A 15,881-nucleotide genomic window follows, 5' to 3' on the forward strand; every position below is an offset into this window, starting at 1 on the left:
CTTTAATATTGATATTGATATATATTCATATGGCAAACAAAGCTTAATTTAGACCTGAAATGTTACTAATGGATGAAAAATGTAAAGTAGGATCACCGGTGAGGTTATTGTTCCCGTCCTAATTCACACACAGTACCTAGCATTAGTATTAGCACTTAATATTAGCATGCAAGGGAGACGTCATACAGACCTGTCAATCAAAGCTTCAGTTGGACCTGAAATGTTAGTAATAGATGAAAAATGTAAAAGTTGGACCAACGGTGTGGTCAGAAGTACCAGATAGATTGAGCTGCTTATCATTTTTAGAGAGAAGTCCTATGTAAATCTATGGGAGCCAGGATCTTCTGGATCCAACTCCAGTGGCTGTCTGTGGTACCACAACTTTATGATACTTTAAGATACAGCATTGGCTTCATTTTGGAAGAGAGGTCCTTGCCACTTGTTTTGCATCAATATAAGACAATGACAGATAGCTACAGCTATCCTGATAAAAGTTGGTTTGGGTTCCAGTTTTTGTTTATTTTTCCTGTCTCTTGGGACTGTGCGACATTGAGACATTTGTTGTGGTCTGCCCACTTGTGTTGTGTTTGGGACAGGAAGTCAGTGGGCGCTCTAAAGCAGGGGGGTCAAACATGGCTAAAACCGGCCTGCCAGAGGGTCCAATCTGGCCTGAGGGATGAATTTGTGAAATGCAAAAATTAGGACGTCTAAGTCATTTTAGTTACAGTCCAGTTCGATCTCAAATGGGCCAGACCGGTAAAATAATAACAAAACCAATAAATAATGACAACTCCAAATTTTGGTCTTGTTTTAGTGTAACAAAAGTATAATTACATGAAAATATTTACATGTACAAACTACATGTAAGTTTGTACATGTAAAAGGGAATAACGTGAACAATCGTGTACAACCTGAAATATGTTGAAGAATTTAAGTTGAAAAATAAGTGGAATTTTAACAATATTTAACCTGTTACTAAATATTTGGTGCCTTTTTAGATCCACTATAATCTGTGAGGTTTAATGCACATGTGTGAATGGAAGGTACATGCTCGGACATAATATGGTTGAAATTGCACTCATAGTTCATGTTATTCACATTTTTTTAAAAAGAGAGTTTGTAGATGTAAACATTTTCTTCATGTAATGTTAATCTTTTCCACTCTAAAACAAAGAGTAAAGTTTGGAGATGACATTATTTACCGGTTATTATGTTACGGTTTGACTGGTCTGGCCCACTTGACATCATAATGGGCTGAATGTGGCCTCTGAACTAAAATGACTTTGGCACCCCTGTTCTAAAAGATAAGCATGAGCAGCAGTTTATTTAGAGATTTTGGATTATGTGCCACAAACAATACTTCTGAAAAAGTCAAATACAGCTGTGATAAAGGCATGGAATTTAGTGATAATTTTCAGGTCAAGTGAAAGTGGTTTATTCATTTCATTACCTGAACCTACACATAATGTCTTTAGCAGTTTGACAATCGATACTTACACCACAACCTCCTGGTAAAATGCTGCCCCCTTTTGAGTTTTATTAATCTAAATATATTATGAGGTATTATGAGTCAGGATAAAATGATTTAATGGAATGAGCATGGATTGTAATATATGATCTGCTTTCTATTAGTGTAATTACAAATGTACTGTAGATGTCCTAGAAAGTCTGCGGTGTAATTCCAGCTATAGTTTTTCTGTCTAGACTCAGTAGGTTATGTGTCGGTACAATACCCCTGCCAAGTCACATCTCAGGGACAGGATCAGAGTAGTGGAGAGGAAGGAAGAGGGGAGAAAACATTTGTAGACATCCAGTAAATCTCTTTATAGTTGTATAAGAGTATTGAAGAGGATTAATGCAGCAGACTGCACTAATGTTATCTACTCCTTTATCCAACACCCTTGTCACATCCATAGATTTAAAGCATCCAACTGTCTGCACTCTGTATGCCACACATATATGATAATAAGAACAACACAAGTGATGAATTACTGGATTATCTCTTCTACACAGCAATATCTGATGTGATTTTATGTTTACTACAACAATAAAATGACAAAGACATAAAAAATACAGAATTAAAGCTAAATAAGAAAGCACTCAGTGGTAAGAAAGAGGACAGATTGTGTTAAAGTGTTCAACCCTTTTGACAGGCAGAGGATAAAAACCCTTCAAGATTAGGAGATTATCCCAGGGGGACCTCTAATTTTAAGAAAGATTTCCAACAGTTTTGGATCTGTTCGTCGGTCTTCTGTTATGTAACTACACTGCTGACGTCTCTACTGTTGTCAGAGTAATTGCAGAGAAGACAGTGAATTGGGATTTTACAGCAAAAAAAAATATAAATGAGTTGGGATGGTTTGGAACATTAAAGAATCTGGAGGGATTTATGTGTGTAAAGGCATAAAAGGCCGAAGTTGAATATTGTGTGACCACTGATCTCTCAGACGCATCCAAAGGTGGGCATTTGCAAAATCACTGTAGCGAATGTTTATTATTATTATTATTATTATTATTATTATTATTATTATTATTATTATTATTATTATTATTATTATATGACTTCATTCCCATTTTACCATTTACTTTCTACCCCTTAGAGCTGGTTTGCCACCTCTTTTTTAGTGTAAGGATCATCTTTATTTATGCTTCACCATGTTCCCAAAAGTAATAAAGTAATATAATAAAGTAATGAAAAAGTTGGTGCATATTATTCTTGACAAATAAGATAATAATGATGTAATGGATTAAAAGAACAGGAGACTGGAGATTTAATTAAAATTCTGTTGCTGACACTGAAAACTTGTTTGCACATTTTCAGTGTAGTGCATTGTGATTTTATTTTGTATGAGGGAATAATGGTTCAGTAGTTGTGTTATGATTCGTGGTTCAGTCAACTTTACACAGAACCAGCTGGTAGAAAGGGGGAGTGGTCTGTGTAGGGTGTGTTTTCTATGCTAATGACCGAGGGGGAGTGGTCTGTGTAGGGTGTGTTTTCTATGCTAATGACCGAGGGGGAGTGGTCTGTGTAGGGTGTGTTTCATATGCTAATGACCAAGGGGGAGTGGTCTGTGTAGGGTGTGTTTCATATGCTAATGACCATGTGGGAGTGGTCTGTGTAGGGTGTGTTTCATATGCTAATAACTAAGAGGGAGTGGTCTGTGTTGGGTGTGTTTCATATGCTAATGACCAAGGGGGAGTGGTCTGTGTAGGGTGTGTTTCATATGCTAATGACCATGGGGGAGTGGTCTGTGTAGGGTGTGTTTTATATGCTAATGACCAAGGGGGAGTGGTCTGTGTAGGGTGTGTATTATATGCTAATGACCAAGGGGGAGTGGTCTGTGTAGGGTGTGTTTCATATGCTGTTGACCCTAGATATTAGGGTCGTAGAGAGGGGATCTAGTTTATCAGGATGATTAAAAAATGGCGGTGGGTGAAGTATCTTGCTCAAAGGCACATCAGCCAGTATTTTCTCTACTGGTCTGGGGAATCAAACCAGTGACTCCTCTGTGACACTCAACACAGATTCAAACACAAACTTCAGACAAGCCTCTGAACAGACCACATGTTATGTATGAACCTAGTCAATTTAATTTGACAAATCATTTTATGTGCCCTTTCTATACTGACCCCAGAGAAGTTAAGTGCATTGTGTTACTGCTACTGTATTTTATATGATTTCAATACTAAAACCCCCAGCAGTAGCAGCTTTAACAGACTTTGTTTGAGCGTCTGCATGTGAATGTGATCATTCATGTGAGACCCAGCTGTGACTCTCCTGAGGGTGGCGGCCCTCAGGAATACAATGCAGCAGCAAGGTGACAAAAGTCACTTTAATGATTTCCTAAGGTGTCAAATCACCAGCTGCTCACCCACTTAGAGTCACCTGTAGGTTACAACTGGGCTGGCAAAATGCTATAACAAGACTGATGGCTGTGACCTGACAGCTGACAGTGTCTTTATCTCAAAATTCACAAGTTTTTTTAGCTTCTGAAATGCACAAGTTTGAGTTTGTTGATTGGTATCTCTGTTGAATTTCTCTCAGGCACAACTTCAGTGTGGTTAATATTCTCAGAGGAAAAACAAATTCAGCCAACATAACAGAGAGGTCGCCTCTACTGAGATTCTCTCAAGATGACAGGTGAGTAATGCATGCAAAAACGTGCATGTATTTGACTTCTAATGTTGCCATTTCAGTTCCTTAAACTCTATTAAACTTTGGCTACCTGGTACTAACCACCAGGGATATCATGTTTCATTAGAGCAAAAGGGATTATCTGTTTTCATCTCATGTTAGTCATGAGTCAAAAGGACTGCAGTGTAATTTAATCATTTTACAATCCTTTGTTTCAATTGACAATGATGTACAACATGTTTAGTATTAGGTGCATTTTTCATTTAGGCTCACATGCACATCTGGTGTCTTATTCGTCAGTGACACTATATGGCCCATGCCAGAGGACTTAACATGATTGTTTTTTCTCTGTTTTGTATGATTTATTTTTTTGTCCTAGTATAACCTACTTGACTCTACATGACCCCAGCTTTGTGGGCGGGGACGAGCCCTGGGACAGCAGCTCCCTGGACCTGGAGAAGAGGTATCGTCTGGGCAGTGAGGTCACCAACCTGTCTCTGTCACGTTCCAGCTCCTCGGACAAGAATGACACCCTAGACCACCTCAACCTCAACTTCAAACTCACCAGTAGTATGAGGTGGGGCTCTTTTTTTCATCCAAGAAGGGCAATATTATCTGTTGCCAGTGGAAGATCTCAACAAAGTGGAATGTTGTATATACCACTTTTTGCTTGTGACCCCTGTATGTTAAAGAAGACCTTCTTACTGTATATTGCCCTGTTGGTTTTGAAGTACTGGTCCACACAACACTATAGTGGTAGGATCATCCTTCTAATAGTGACTCTTTTTTGTCTTTTCAGATGCTGCTTCAAAGTCTCCAAAATTGCCAGCATATTTACAATTGTAGTACTCTGCAGTGTAAGTGGATCTACTTCATACACTCATTAACCCTTTATAGGGCACTCATTGAAATACTCTGAAATTCCAAATTTCAACCTTGGTGTGTTAATGGACATTGTCATCTACTTTGTCATCGGTTACCCTGACAACAGTCTCCCTCCTCTTGCCATACAACATCTGTGCAGCACTTGCTAAAAAGTAAACACATGCAATAAAACAACTGTTATAAGGTCATAAAGTGACAAAAATCCCTCATATTCACTGCTAACAACTTCAAATTTTCTATAAAATCTGTCTGAATTACTGTATAGTGTTATAAAAACCGACATGCTTCTTGACCTCACTGAGGCATGGGATTGAAACCTTTATTTAATGTTTGCAGACATTACCAAAAATTGTCACTTGGCTGATACAGGGTTAACACATAGGCATAGTTTACTCCAATAAGCCATAACATTACAACCACTGACAGGAGAATTGGTAAGAATACTCTCTAATATGATCATTATCTTCATGCAACAAATAAGAGTTTACCACATTTTTACCCCCATCTAGATACAAGTTTAGTGTAAAAACTGAAAGTGGTTAAACTTCAGCTACCCTGACCACTTCTTCTGTGACCCACAACAGTTAACACATTACTTTGTTTGTATGCAAAAGGCAGGTGTGACAACAGTGTATTTAGTGATTTCTCACACTCACAAACTTCCAGACAAACCAGTTGTATCTCCTTGCTTTCTTTCTTGATGCTAAACTAGGGTGATTACCTCCTGATTCCGGCGTTGTCCTAAATCCACACAAAGTCAACGTCTATTTTCTTATCAACATCAAGTGTTTTTAGTATTTCTGTCCAAACTTTAACAACTGTAACACTAGTACATATGTACACTCATCATGTACATGTGAATAGGCTAAATAATCAGCTAAATAAGATAATATATAAGTAATATTGGGTTTTTATGCACTTATACTACAGGGGTTGGACAAAATAATGGAAACACCTTAAAAAATCAACAAAATATAATTTAATATGGTGTAGGTCCGCCTTTTGCGGCAATTACAGCCTCAATTCTCCGAGGTATTGATTCATACAACTTGTGAATTGTTTCCAAAGGAAGTTTAAGCCATTCTTCAGTTAGAATACCCTCCAACTCTTTTAGAGACGATGGCGGTGGAAATCGACGTCTTACTTGAATCTCTAAAACTGACCATAAATGCTCAATAATGTTGAGGTCTGGGGACTGTGCCGGCCATACGAGATGCTCAACTTCATTAGAATGTTCCTCATGCCATTCTTTAACAATTCTAGCTGTATGGATTGGGGCATTATCATCTTGAGGTGAAGGTGTTTCCATTATTTTGTCCAACCCCTGTATACTTTATATTTTATACTTTAGAGTAACCTCCTCAGTCTTTACCTATATATTTTTTTCTTGTCATGTATTACTTTTCACAGTTTTTTTCTGCATAAATGTTGACATATTGTGTTTACTCTACTTTCAGCTGTTTTTCAGCATGTATCCAGACCGAGACAACCCCTGGAGGATGCTGGCGGTGTCATCAACAGAGAGTTTTTGTATCCTATCTGTGTTTTTTTTGTTATTTCCTGTAATTAAACGTATAACAGTGAACAAGAGGCCTTTAATAATACAGTCAAAGTAACACAGTCAAGAGGAAATATATGTAAACGTCCAAGTGTTCCAAGTGTATTTATCCAACAGACTCTTCATTGGGTTTTGGAATAACTGAATGTTGCAGGAGGAAATAGATACGAAGGAGTGGCAGCAGTTCTGATAGAGAAATGAATCTGTAATGTTTATATTTCATTATGGAATTCAATCTTGGCATCATATGCAAAAAGGGACGATCCTGTTTTCCTTATTACAATTTGAACACTGTAATGTGAGATTACATGTTCTAACAGAACATTTAATCATCTTACACCACTGGCATGGATTGAATTACAAAACACTACTTGAACCACTTTTGTTTCAACACTTTCTAAGGTATTTTATGCGCTGTTATGAAAGAAACATGTTGCTGCTTTACATAAGAGGAATGCCTCTCTCCTTTTATTTAGTTCTCTGTTACTGTCTGTCTCATATTTTTAGTATTTTATGTGTTAAATTGGTGCCATTTCAACCAGGACTCCTTGAAATAATGGATTTCATGGTTAAAAATTTTTTAAATAGATAAAAACAAACTCGAAAAATTCTACATATCCACATTTTCTCTTGACGGTCTGCGTTGTGCAGCAATGAACTTGACAGATTTTCGTGACAATGCCTTGCTGAAGCTACAGGTGGGGGGGCCATTCACAGGGGGGATGTTCGACCTCACAAATCAAGAGTACATCCTGATCCAGGTGGAGCAGACCGAACAGCCGGGCCAGCGCAGGAGACGGACTCAACAAGTGAGAGCCTCTAACGTAACACTCTTCTCTTCTTTACAGGAACAGTTAGATCAGTGGTTCTCAAATGTTTTGTGTCCCCCTTTGAAGGAAGAATAATTTCCATTCCCTCCCCTCAACCCTGACAAAATTGTAATGATAGTTCAAGTATAATTTTTACTGGAAGAAATATCAATATCATCATCATTCTTTTTGTTTTTCTTTGAATAATTTCTTGTGCAATTTAAAAACAACTTAGACTGGAAGCAGAAGCACCACACATGGTGACTTATCGGCCCCATTCAGAAAAAGCACATTCGGTCAGTTATCATTTTCTGTTAAAGCAACACAAAATTGGAACTCACTTCCCACTCACAGATATACATACATGCTCCACTTTTACATCCAAGTTAAAAACATGGTTTGCCGGCAATTATACCTCCACACACTAACATATGGCTGTGCGTTATTTGTGTCATGATCATGGATACTGTCTGTCCATACGTGATGTCTGTCTGCATCACTGAATGTGATTATATGCTGATGTATTGTGTGTGATTATACTGTATGTGCTGCTTTTGTATGTTTTGATTATATGTGTTGTCTCTGTATGATTGTACTGATGTTTAACTGTTCTGTCTTATCTTTATTAATTTATCTTGTCTCATAGCTGACTAAAACGCTCCCTTTTTAATTAATGTGCTGTAATATATTGTTTTTTTAGGGTGCCTATTGTCAACAGGCCGGGGACTACAGCAGGATACTAGCCATGTTGGCCAAAGATGCCCTTTTTACTGTTATTGATACAGTAAATTAATTGGGATTGGCCATGACATAATAAACTAGTAAACTAAACTAAACTAAACTACATTTTTACTTGACCAATACAAATAAAGTCAAAAAGACTGCTCCCTGAGACAATATTTTTCGATAGGAAAATAGGAAATGTGCAAATATCTTATAACTGAAACAATAAAATCACATTTGTTTAATAACAACGAACACATTTCTGGTAACAAAGATGAATATTTTAACAGTATCAGTGGCTGTAATGAGCCTGTTTACGTCACACATCTCAGAACAATAAAGTGCAAACTGTGCAAAAATGGAAAATATTGGACGTTTTTCTTTTCACCATTCAGTTCTTCATTCTCCAAACATAATCTATTCATCTAGTCAGGCGATAAATCACTGTTTACCATGGGAGTGGATCTGTTTATTGTATGTCCCTAAAATTAGTTCAGGGCCCTCCAACCCCAAAACATTAGTTCCGCCTGTTACATGTTCTGACCTGAAGAAAGAAAAAAAAAAAAAACACCCAGGAGTGATCTTGTGCACCCCCCAATAAACCTCCACACCTCCCCTTAGGGGCCTGCACCACAGTTTGAGAAACACCGATACAGATTTCCTTTTCTTATTAGTCAGACAGATGGAAAAAAGAGTTCATTCTTTTACCTTGACATGTTTTGGCTACAACCTGTAGCCTTCCTCAGAAGGCTTACTTGTTGTTCCTGTGATGTGTCATTGTCAGCTGTTTTATCCTGGTTTGCCAGGCAACAGGGGGCGATTATGCCCCCTACTGCCTGACATCCCACAGAGGACAGCATCCCAGGTGTGGGATAAGGTGTAGGATCCCTCATCCCTGTTCATGGTCCTTGGGGCCCGCTTTCTGATTTCTATGGCCTCCATGTCAAGGTGAAAGAATTAACTCTTTTTTTCTTTCTTCCATCTGTCTGACAAATAAGAAAAGGACATTTGTATAAGTTCTAGTAGGCAGTATGAACCTAATTGGACTGAGAAACACTGAGTTAGATGTTGACTTGTGAGGTACTAACTCATTATCTGCTCTTTGGGAACAGGTGATTCATAACTGGACCATTCCTCTACACGGAGAACGGAGCGACCAGATCCTGCTGACAAAAACCTTTGAGATGCTCAGCAGGTATTTTAAGCACTAAATACATGCATTAGAGTTTTGGATGGCTTCAGTTCATGGTTTGGAATTTATGACAATGGTATTATAGTCCACCACAGAGACAGCCTGTTACCAAGTAAAAGGTATGTAAACATGTGATGTGGGATAAATGCATGGTTACCTAATTAATACCCGTCAAATCCTCTGGTATCAGCCATTTTCGTAAACATCCCAAGGTTATTGCTGCTTAATGTTAACTTCTTTAAATGAAAAATGGTTCAAATGCAGAGAAAACTAAACATTCACATCACTGCTGTTGCTGTGTTGTGTCTTTTACCCCACAGTGACCCCATCATCATCACCATCCAGGCCTTCCTGCAGGATAATGAGGTGGTGCCTTTATCCATGACCCACCAGTCTCTCTACGTCAGTGTGGAGACACAGGTGGCCATCGCCGGCATCATCCTGGCCGGAGTCTATGTTCTCATCATCTTTGAGGTAAATGCTAACTGCTCTTCACTGGATGATAAATCATTTTCGTGTTCGGCATCACAGAAAATGGGCAAAGGGTGTGTGTCCACTGATATAGACTGATATTGTCCCTACTCTGGTGTTAGTGTTGTTTCTCTGCACATGTGCGTTGTTGAAACAGCTGACCTCTCACTAAGCCCTGCTCCTCTTCTACCTGCCAGGCCTTTCATTCCAACACAATGATAGGGGTAAATTTACTACTGGAAAACCATTTTTGAAACAATGGGTTTCATTTTAGAGAATTAGATAATGAGATAATTTCTGAGGCATACTTGGGAGACTCTGAAAGGAAAACAGATAGATGTTTTGTCCATCATAAAAGACTGCAATTCAAATTTAATGGAGAAAACAGTATATTATCGATAGGAAAGCACTGGTTGGATGTGCTGTGCTTAAAGATATAATATGCAACATTTCCACATGAAACTAAAAACTGAAATGATCTGTTAGGTTTCACATCGTTACCAACGGCATCATCAACTATCCACAGACTGGATCACTCACTGAATGAAGCATAAAAGTCATACTTATTTACATACATCTGTATTATGGTCTCAAGTTTTCTTCTTCAAACATAAACTCACAGCTGGTTATTTTACAAGTTGGTCAAAATAACACTGTGTCATATAATCTTCATGTGCTGCATCAGCTTATAGTTTACATTACAGCCACAGTAAAACCACAAGTTACATGTCATTTTCCTTAGCTTGTGTTGTCAATAACTGCACCAAAGATCTGTTTTGAATCGTCCAAACCAGGTCAAAACTGTCACAGTTTAATTTGAAGCATGGATCAACAAACAGGCAAAGTATCAATATAATAACTTCATACCTTCATAAGCCTCATAATCAAACTCATCCATGTCGAAGAAACACTGTGATTTCATCATCAAACTCCATTCTTTTCATTTAGAGCTGTGTCCAGTGGTGAAAACAACAGTACTGCCTCTAGCTTTTATCACTTTGTCACTGTCTTTATGTTTAAAAGTTGTTTCTTCGTGGTTTACATCCCATCTTATTTCGTTCTGATGCTTTGATCAAAGACCCCATGGTGGCTCTTTGTTTTATTTGCCATGAGAGACCAGTGGAGTGACTCACTAGTCCCTCTAGTGGCCACATATTTTCCCTGGACCATTAGTGTGAATATATTCATATCTCTACAATCCAATACATTGGCATTTTTGGTATAACTTCAGAGCTGGTTATTCTGAACACTCCAATGAAAATTTTGGGTCATTTCTAAATAATATAAAACATCTGTAAACAATTTTTGTTTCTTCACATCATCTACTGCTCAGTCTTGTGCAAAGGGCAAGTACCTCCGCACCAAAAGGCCAATGCAGAAGTATAGTAAAATTGTGATACCACTGACAGACACTGGGATCCAAAAAGCCATTGTTTCGTACATTGAAATCTCCCTAAAAATACTACTTATCTTTTTTTCCAGGACTCACTCCAGTCTGATTTGTTTTATTTGTTAACTCTAAGACCTTGTTACACAGAGCTTGATGAAGTTTACCATTCTACTAGGTCAGGAGACTAGCATTCAGCATTTAGCAGTAACCCAAATATGATCACTTCCAGCTCCAAAAAGCAAACAGGTGACGGCCAATATGCAAACTACTGGCTTCATCAGCAGTTCACAAACCAATGGGTCCTCAGTCTATATCATACAGTCTATGTTCTTATATGACTGTTTAGATTGAGAGCCCCCTAGTGGCAGAAAGTGGTATTGTTGCAAGTAAATGTTAATATTGGCTGAGATTGTTAATTATAAAAGGCTGTAACTATGTCATTTCAATGCTAATTTTCTAATCATGTATTTATGACTTTATCAAGTCATTAATTGTATGCAACGATATGCAGCGATGATATATGCTAATGATGTACAAATAATGACTCTTAAGTGTGAAATATTAATTAATATTACAGATTAAAAGCTATTATTTACTTGCATCGCTTAAATTAATAGCTTTGCACTTTACATGGGCTTCCTTTGATGTTAGTTTCCTTGTTATAATATGTGTGATTTTCATTTGTTTCCAGTCAGTGCTTGGTTTTAATTAGACAGGCTAATCTCCCTGAGCTCGACATGGTGTGAACTCACTAAGCTGTGCTGTCGAGGCCAATACTTCGATGTAAAAGTCAACAGCAGGGCGTGAGACATGACAGTGCATTTAAGTCCACACACACTCACGTGTCATATCTGTAAGTGACAGGTCCACTCACACAGGCTGTAATTGAAAGTGTGGGGATTGTCTCTAAAGTAGAAGAGCATACAGCGCATGGCCATTCACACATCAGCAGGATGTCATCTTACTTCAGCTGTCAGGTCTCCATTTGTGACTCTATTGCAGAGACAATTTGTTTTTCACCATTAATCTTTATTCTGACATGAACGTGGCACATGCCTTTTAACAAATACACACTTTCACTCACATTTAAGGTACTGGATAGGCTACATCGATGGTCACATGAAAGGATCTCTCAAAGTGTTGGTAATTGGACACCAGTTTTCTTATTTTTAATGGGCACTTTAGAGACGTGTCCTTCAGAGGAGCAAAGGCAGAGACTATGACTAAGGTTTTCTTTTTGTAAATGACAAAGACAGAGGCAGAGAAAATGGATGCTTTTGTTCTCTTTCATCCTGTATGTGAACAGATGCAGGCAGACAAACAAATGTTTGAGAGTCTGCAGTGTCTGATGTGTTCCTCACCTTGAATGACAAGACCCAGTTTAGTGCTGAGCAGTTCAGATAGGTGAATAGGCTTTAAAGACAGTTATTGCTGCTCTTGTCATACATAGTCGTCTTTATAAACTGACAAGTGAATTAGCAACAAAATGTATTTTTCCCATATTGAATTAGTCGATAACAATCTAAACATATTACAAGATTTTCCTTTGAGAATATATTCATCTTTATGTGTGATCCTTGTTGTTTAGTTGAATGAATGTAGATTTTTATGAATGCTAGAAATGCATCTTAAGTCCTCTTATCCATATACATTCAGGACACTGTTCTTCTTATAGTGGACTGGTATCATCAATAACTTATTTTTGTAATGGTTGACAAATATTGGAGTGGATAGGTTTTAATTTCGAAGTCAAAACTGTCATGATTTAATCACTTTTACAATCTGTCATCAGGAGCCACTCCAGTAGTAGAAGGTGGCCTAATTTCTTTCAATTTACTGCAGTAGTATGACAGTCAAAAGAGCACCTTTCCATTGTGATTGCACTCCCATATTTACAAAGGCCTCATGTTTAAATGATGTGTTGGATACATGAGTGTGAGGAGGCCTGTGGTGATGGAGGATGACACGTTTCTGTCATTTGATAATGATAGACAATATAGAATCACTTGACTTAATGCTTCATGTTATTTTCTACTCAAAAATTGTTGGATAATTGAGAATTTCAGTTTATATTAGATAAGTTTCAATGTATAACATTAGTTTGTGCTAACATGAAGTTTGTGTTGCAGTCTGTGTTGTGCTGGGAACCTGTTGTTTGTTGATGTTATTCAAATTCTAAGCCACTGTTTGCAGAGAATCAGAGAAGACACATTAAAGTACTCAGGACTGAGCATCAAGGTTTTCACTGTACAACTGGCCTGAGTCCTCTACGTAGAAATCAGTTACAGGCTGCTATCATGAATGGAAACAACCGAGGCGGCTGTTAGCTTAGTAAGGGAGTTAGCTAATGTCAATAAAGTATCTGCTCCCAATAAAAAACAAGCATCTGTTAGCACACATGAATTTTAAATGTTTAATATTTAATAATTAAAATTGAGAGGTTGAAATAAAACAGTGGGATATACTGGTATTATATGAAATCTGCCTCATGAGGTCACAACAGCAAATATGAGACATACTTTCAGTGAGAGGATAGACCTGCATTAAAATGAAGAATAAAATTAAATCTTTTGAATGAACACTGTAAAAAATACTGAATCCAGACAATAATGTGATCCGTTTTTCTCTTTAGATTGTGCATCGGACTCTTGCTGCCATGTTGGGCTCTTTGGCAGCCTTAGCTGCACTCGCTATCATTGGTGACGTAAGTTGATTTTCTTCTTTTCTTCATTGCTGTGCACTCCAGTAAAAAAGAAAAAAGTCTATATATTCAGAATATTATTATGTGAATATGTCTTAGTCTTATGTCTTCTGTCAAATGTTTGTTATTTTTTATTTATGTAAAATGATTTTTAAAAATGTATGCAAAGTATTTTTTTCAAAGGTGAGTTTAGTGGTAGGGGCCAATAAGATTTTGGTATGTTCTTTAAAATGGTCTGTGACTTAGAAGCACTCAGCTACATGGAAAAATATACTTATTGAGCTTAAAAAAAAAAAAAAAACCTGAACAAAACAAAATACCCATAAACTTTAAAATGCTTCAAGGATTGTACTTGTGGAAGAATAGCACATGTATCCTACATTAATAATAACTGCACATCATCTCTGTGAAACATCATAGTGGAATGTCACAGTGGACCTATTCCTCTGTAATTTGTTTATTTAAGTGAAAATGTCTGTTATGGAATAAAACCTTTGTTTAGAGATACTGTAAATGCATGTTGGATTGAAGAAAAAACAAACTGTATGTACATTGTGTATAGGTATTTATTTTTGTTTTTCCCACAGCGGCCCAGTTTGGTTACTGTAGTGGAGTGGATCGATTATGAGACACTGGCTCTTCTGTTTGGCATGGTAGGCATCTTGAGAATGTCCTTGACATGTTCATTAACATACTGTCTAAAAGCAAGAACATCTGTCGCTGTGGATGCAAATGAATACTGACAATGTAAATGTTGTCTCCGTGGTAACATAAATGTTCTCTTCAAGTGGGGAAATAAGATGTGTTTACATCAGATGAGCACCACTGAAGTGATATGAAGAGAAAAAACACTTTAGATTAACTTGTGTTAACATCTTAAATGGTCACATCTGAAACATGTTATTGAGTTCATACAAACAAAAATAATGTAACGATGTTGGAGATACCTGATTTTCCTGCTGATGCTGAACCACAGATGGTAGCATCATTTGGACATCTTCCACTGTCAACAGCTGCCACTGACGTTTTTATTTCTTTCTATAATACAGCAGAATAACTTTCCAAAAAGATTCTAAAACTTACAGGCGATACAGTTTAATATAAAGCCCATGGATGTGTGTGTGTGTGTGTGTGTGTGTGTGTGTGTGTGTGTGTGTGTGCTGCATTGTGTTCATATCAGTGTTGTCAAAGTGGGCAGCTTTGACTGTCGTTATGTCACTTTTTTAGGATAAGAGTCATAATATAATCAGGAAACTTGCATAAAAATCTTTTTTACTGACTACTCCTAATTCCATTTTTCCCCTTTAAGCATCTTAAATGATTATTTTTGTTGTCTGTAACTACTGTTTGTGACTATTGTTCTTATACTGTGCAGGGTTATTCAATTTTCTTTGGTAATATGGTCTTTTTCTTACAGATGGTGTTGGTCGCTATTTTTTCCGAAACTGGCTTCTTTGATTATTGCGCTGTTAAGGTGAATTTTCTAAATAACAAATTACAAATCAGTTTTTAAAAAAGTGCACAATTTCTGCTTTGGTGATTGTAGATATTACAGATTTCTTTGTCATTTGGGTGTTTACACTGAGTGACATGCTGTTTAATATTTAGGTCTATGAAAATAGTTGCTCTTGTCTCAGAGATGACAGTGTTTGATCTATTTTTGAAATTAGCTTTACAGACCTTCTGATGACACGGAAAAAACATAATGTTTATTTTGACCTATCTGGCATTATCAAAAATTGAGAAAACTTTGTAGTTTAAGATGACCTTACAACTATTGATGCCTATCTTTACATTCTACCCAAAATACACCGCTATAATCAGATGACAAGAATGACATATTCATTTTATTATAAGGGAAAGTTCAGGAAAGTAGGTCAGTACAATCCTGTGAAATGTTTCTTATATTTCTGATGATTAATGAGGACGGTCCATGTCAAATACAGCAGTAATAATGATAAAAGTTATCTTGCATAATGCATTAAATTTTATACTACAGTCTAATTGTGCTTTTACA

At 37.2% G+C, this 15,881-nt stretch overlaps 1 protein-coding gene across 1 annotated transcript in view; it reads left to right on the forward strand.

Moving 5' to 3' along the window:
• The window catches only part of oca2 (oculocutaneous albinism II), a 75,861-nt gene that overhangs the window by 4,980 nt on the left and 55,000 nt on the right, over positions 1–15,881 (forward strand). Inside the window, exons 3-12 of the mRNA XM_030132948.1 lie at positions 4,046–4,141; positions 4,515–4,712; positions 4,935–4,992; positions 6,478–6,550; positions 7,230–7,387; positions 9,223–9,305; positions 9,623–9,776; positions 13,796–13,867; positions 14,452–14,517; positions 15,282–15,338. Coding sequence (XP_029988808.1) covers positions 4,046–4,141; positions 4,515–4,712; positions 4,935–4,992; positions 6,478–6,550; positions 7,230–7,387; positions 9,223–9,305; positions 9,623–9,776; positions 13,796–13,867; positions 14,452–14,517; positions 15,282–15,338 — 1,015 coding nt within the window. The remainder of the gene's footprint in view (positions 1–4,045; positions 4,142–4,514; positions 4,713–4,934; positions 4,993–6,477; positions 6,551–7,229; positions 7,388–9,222; positions 9,306–9,622; positions 9,777–13,795; positions 13,868–14,451; positions 14,518–15,281; positions 15,339–15,881) is intronic.

The sequence above is a fragment of the Sphaeramia orbicularis genome, chromosome 4 (genome assembly GCF_902148855.1).
Source record: "Sphaeramia orbicularis chromosome 4, fSphaOr1.1, whole genome shotgun sequence".
Lineage (NCBI taxonomy): Eukaryota > Metazoa > Chordata > Actinopteri > Kurtiformes > Apogonidae > Sphaeramia > Sphaeramia orbicularis.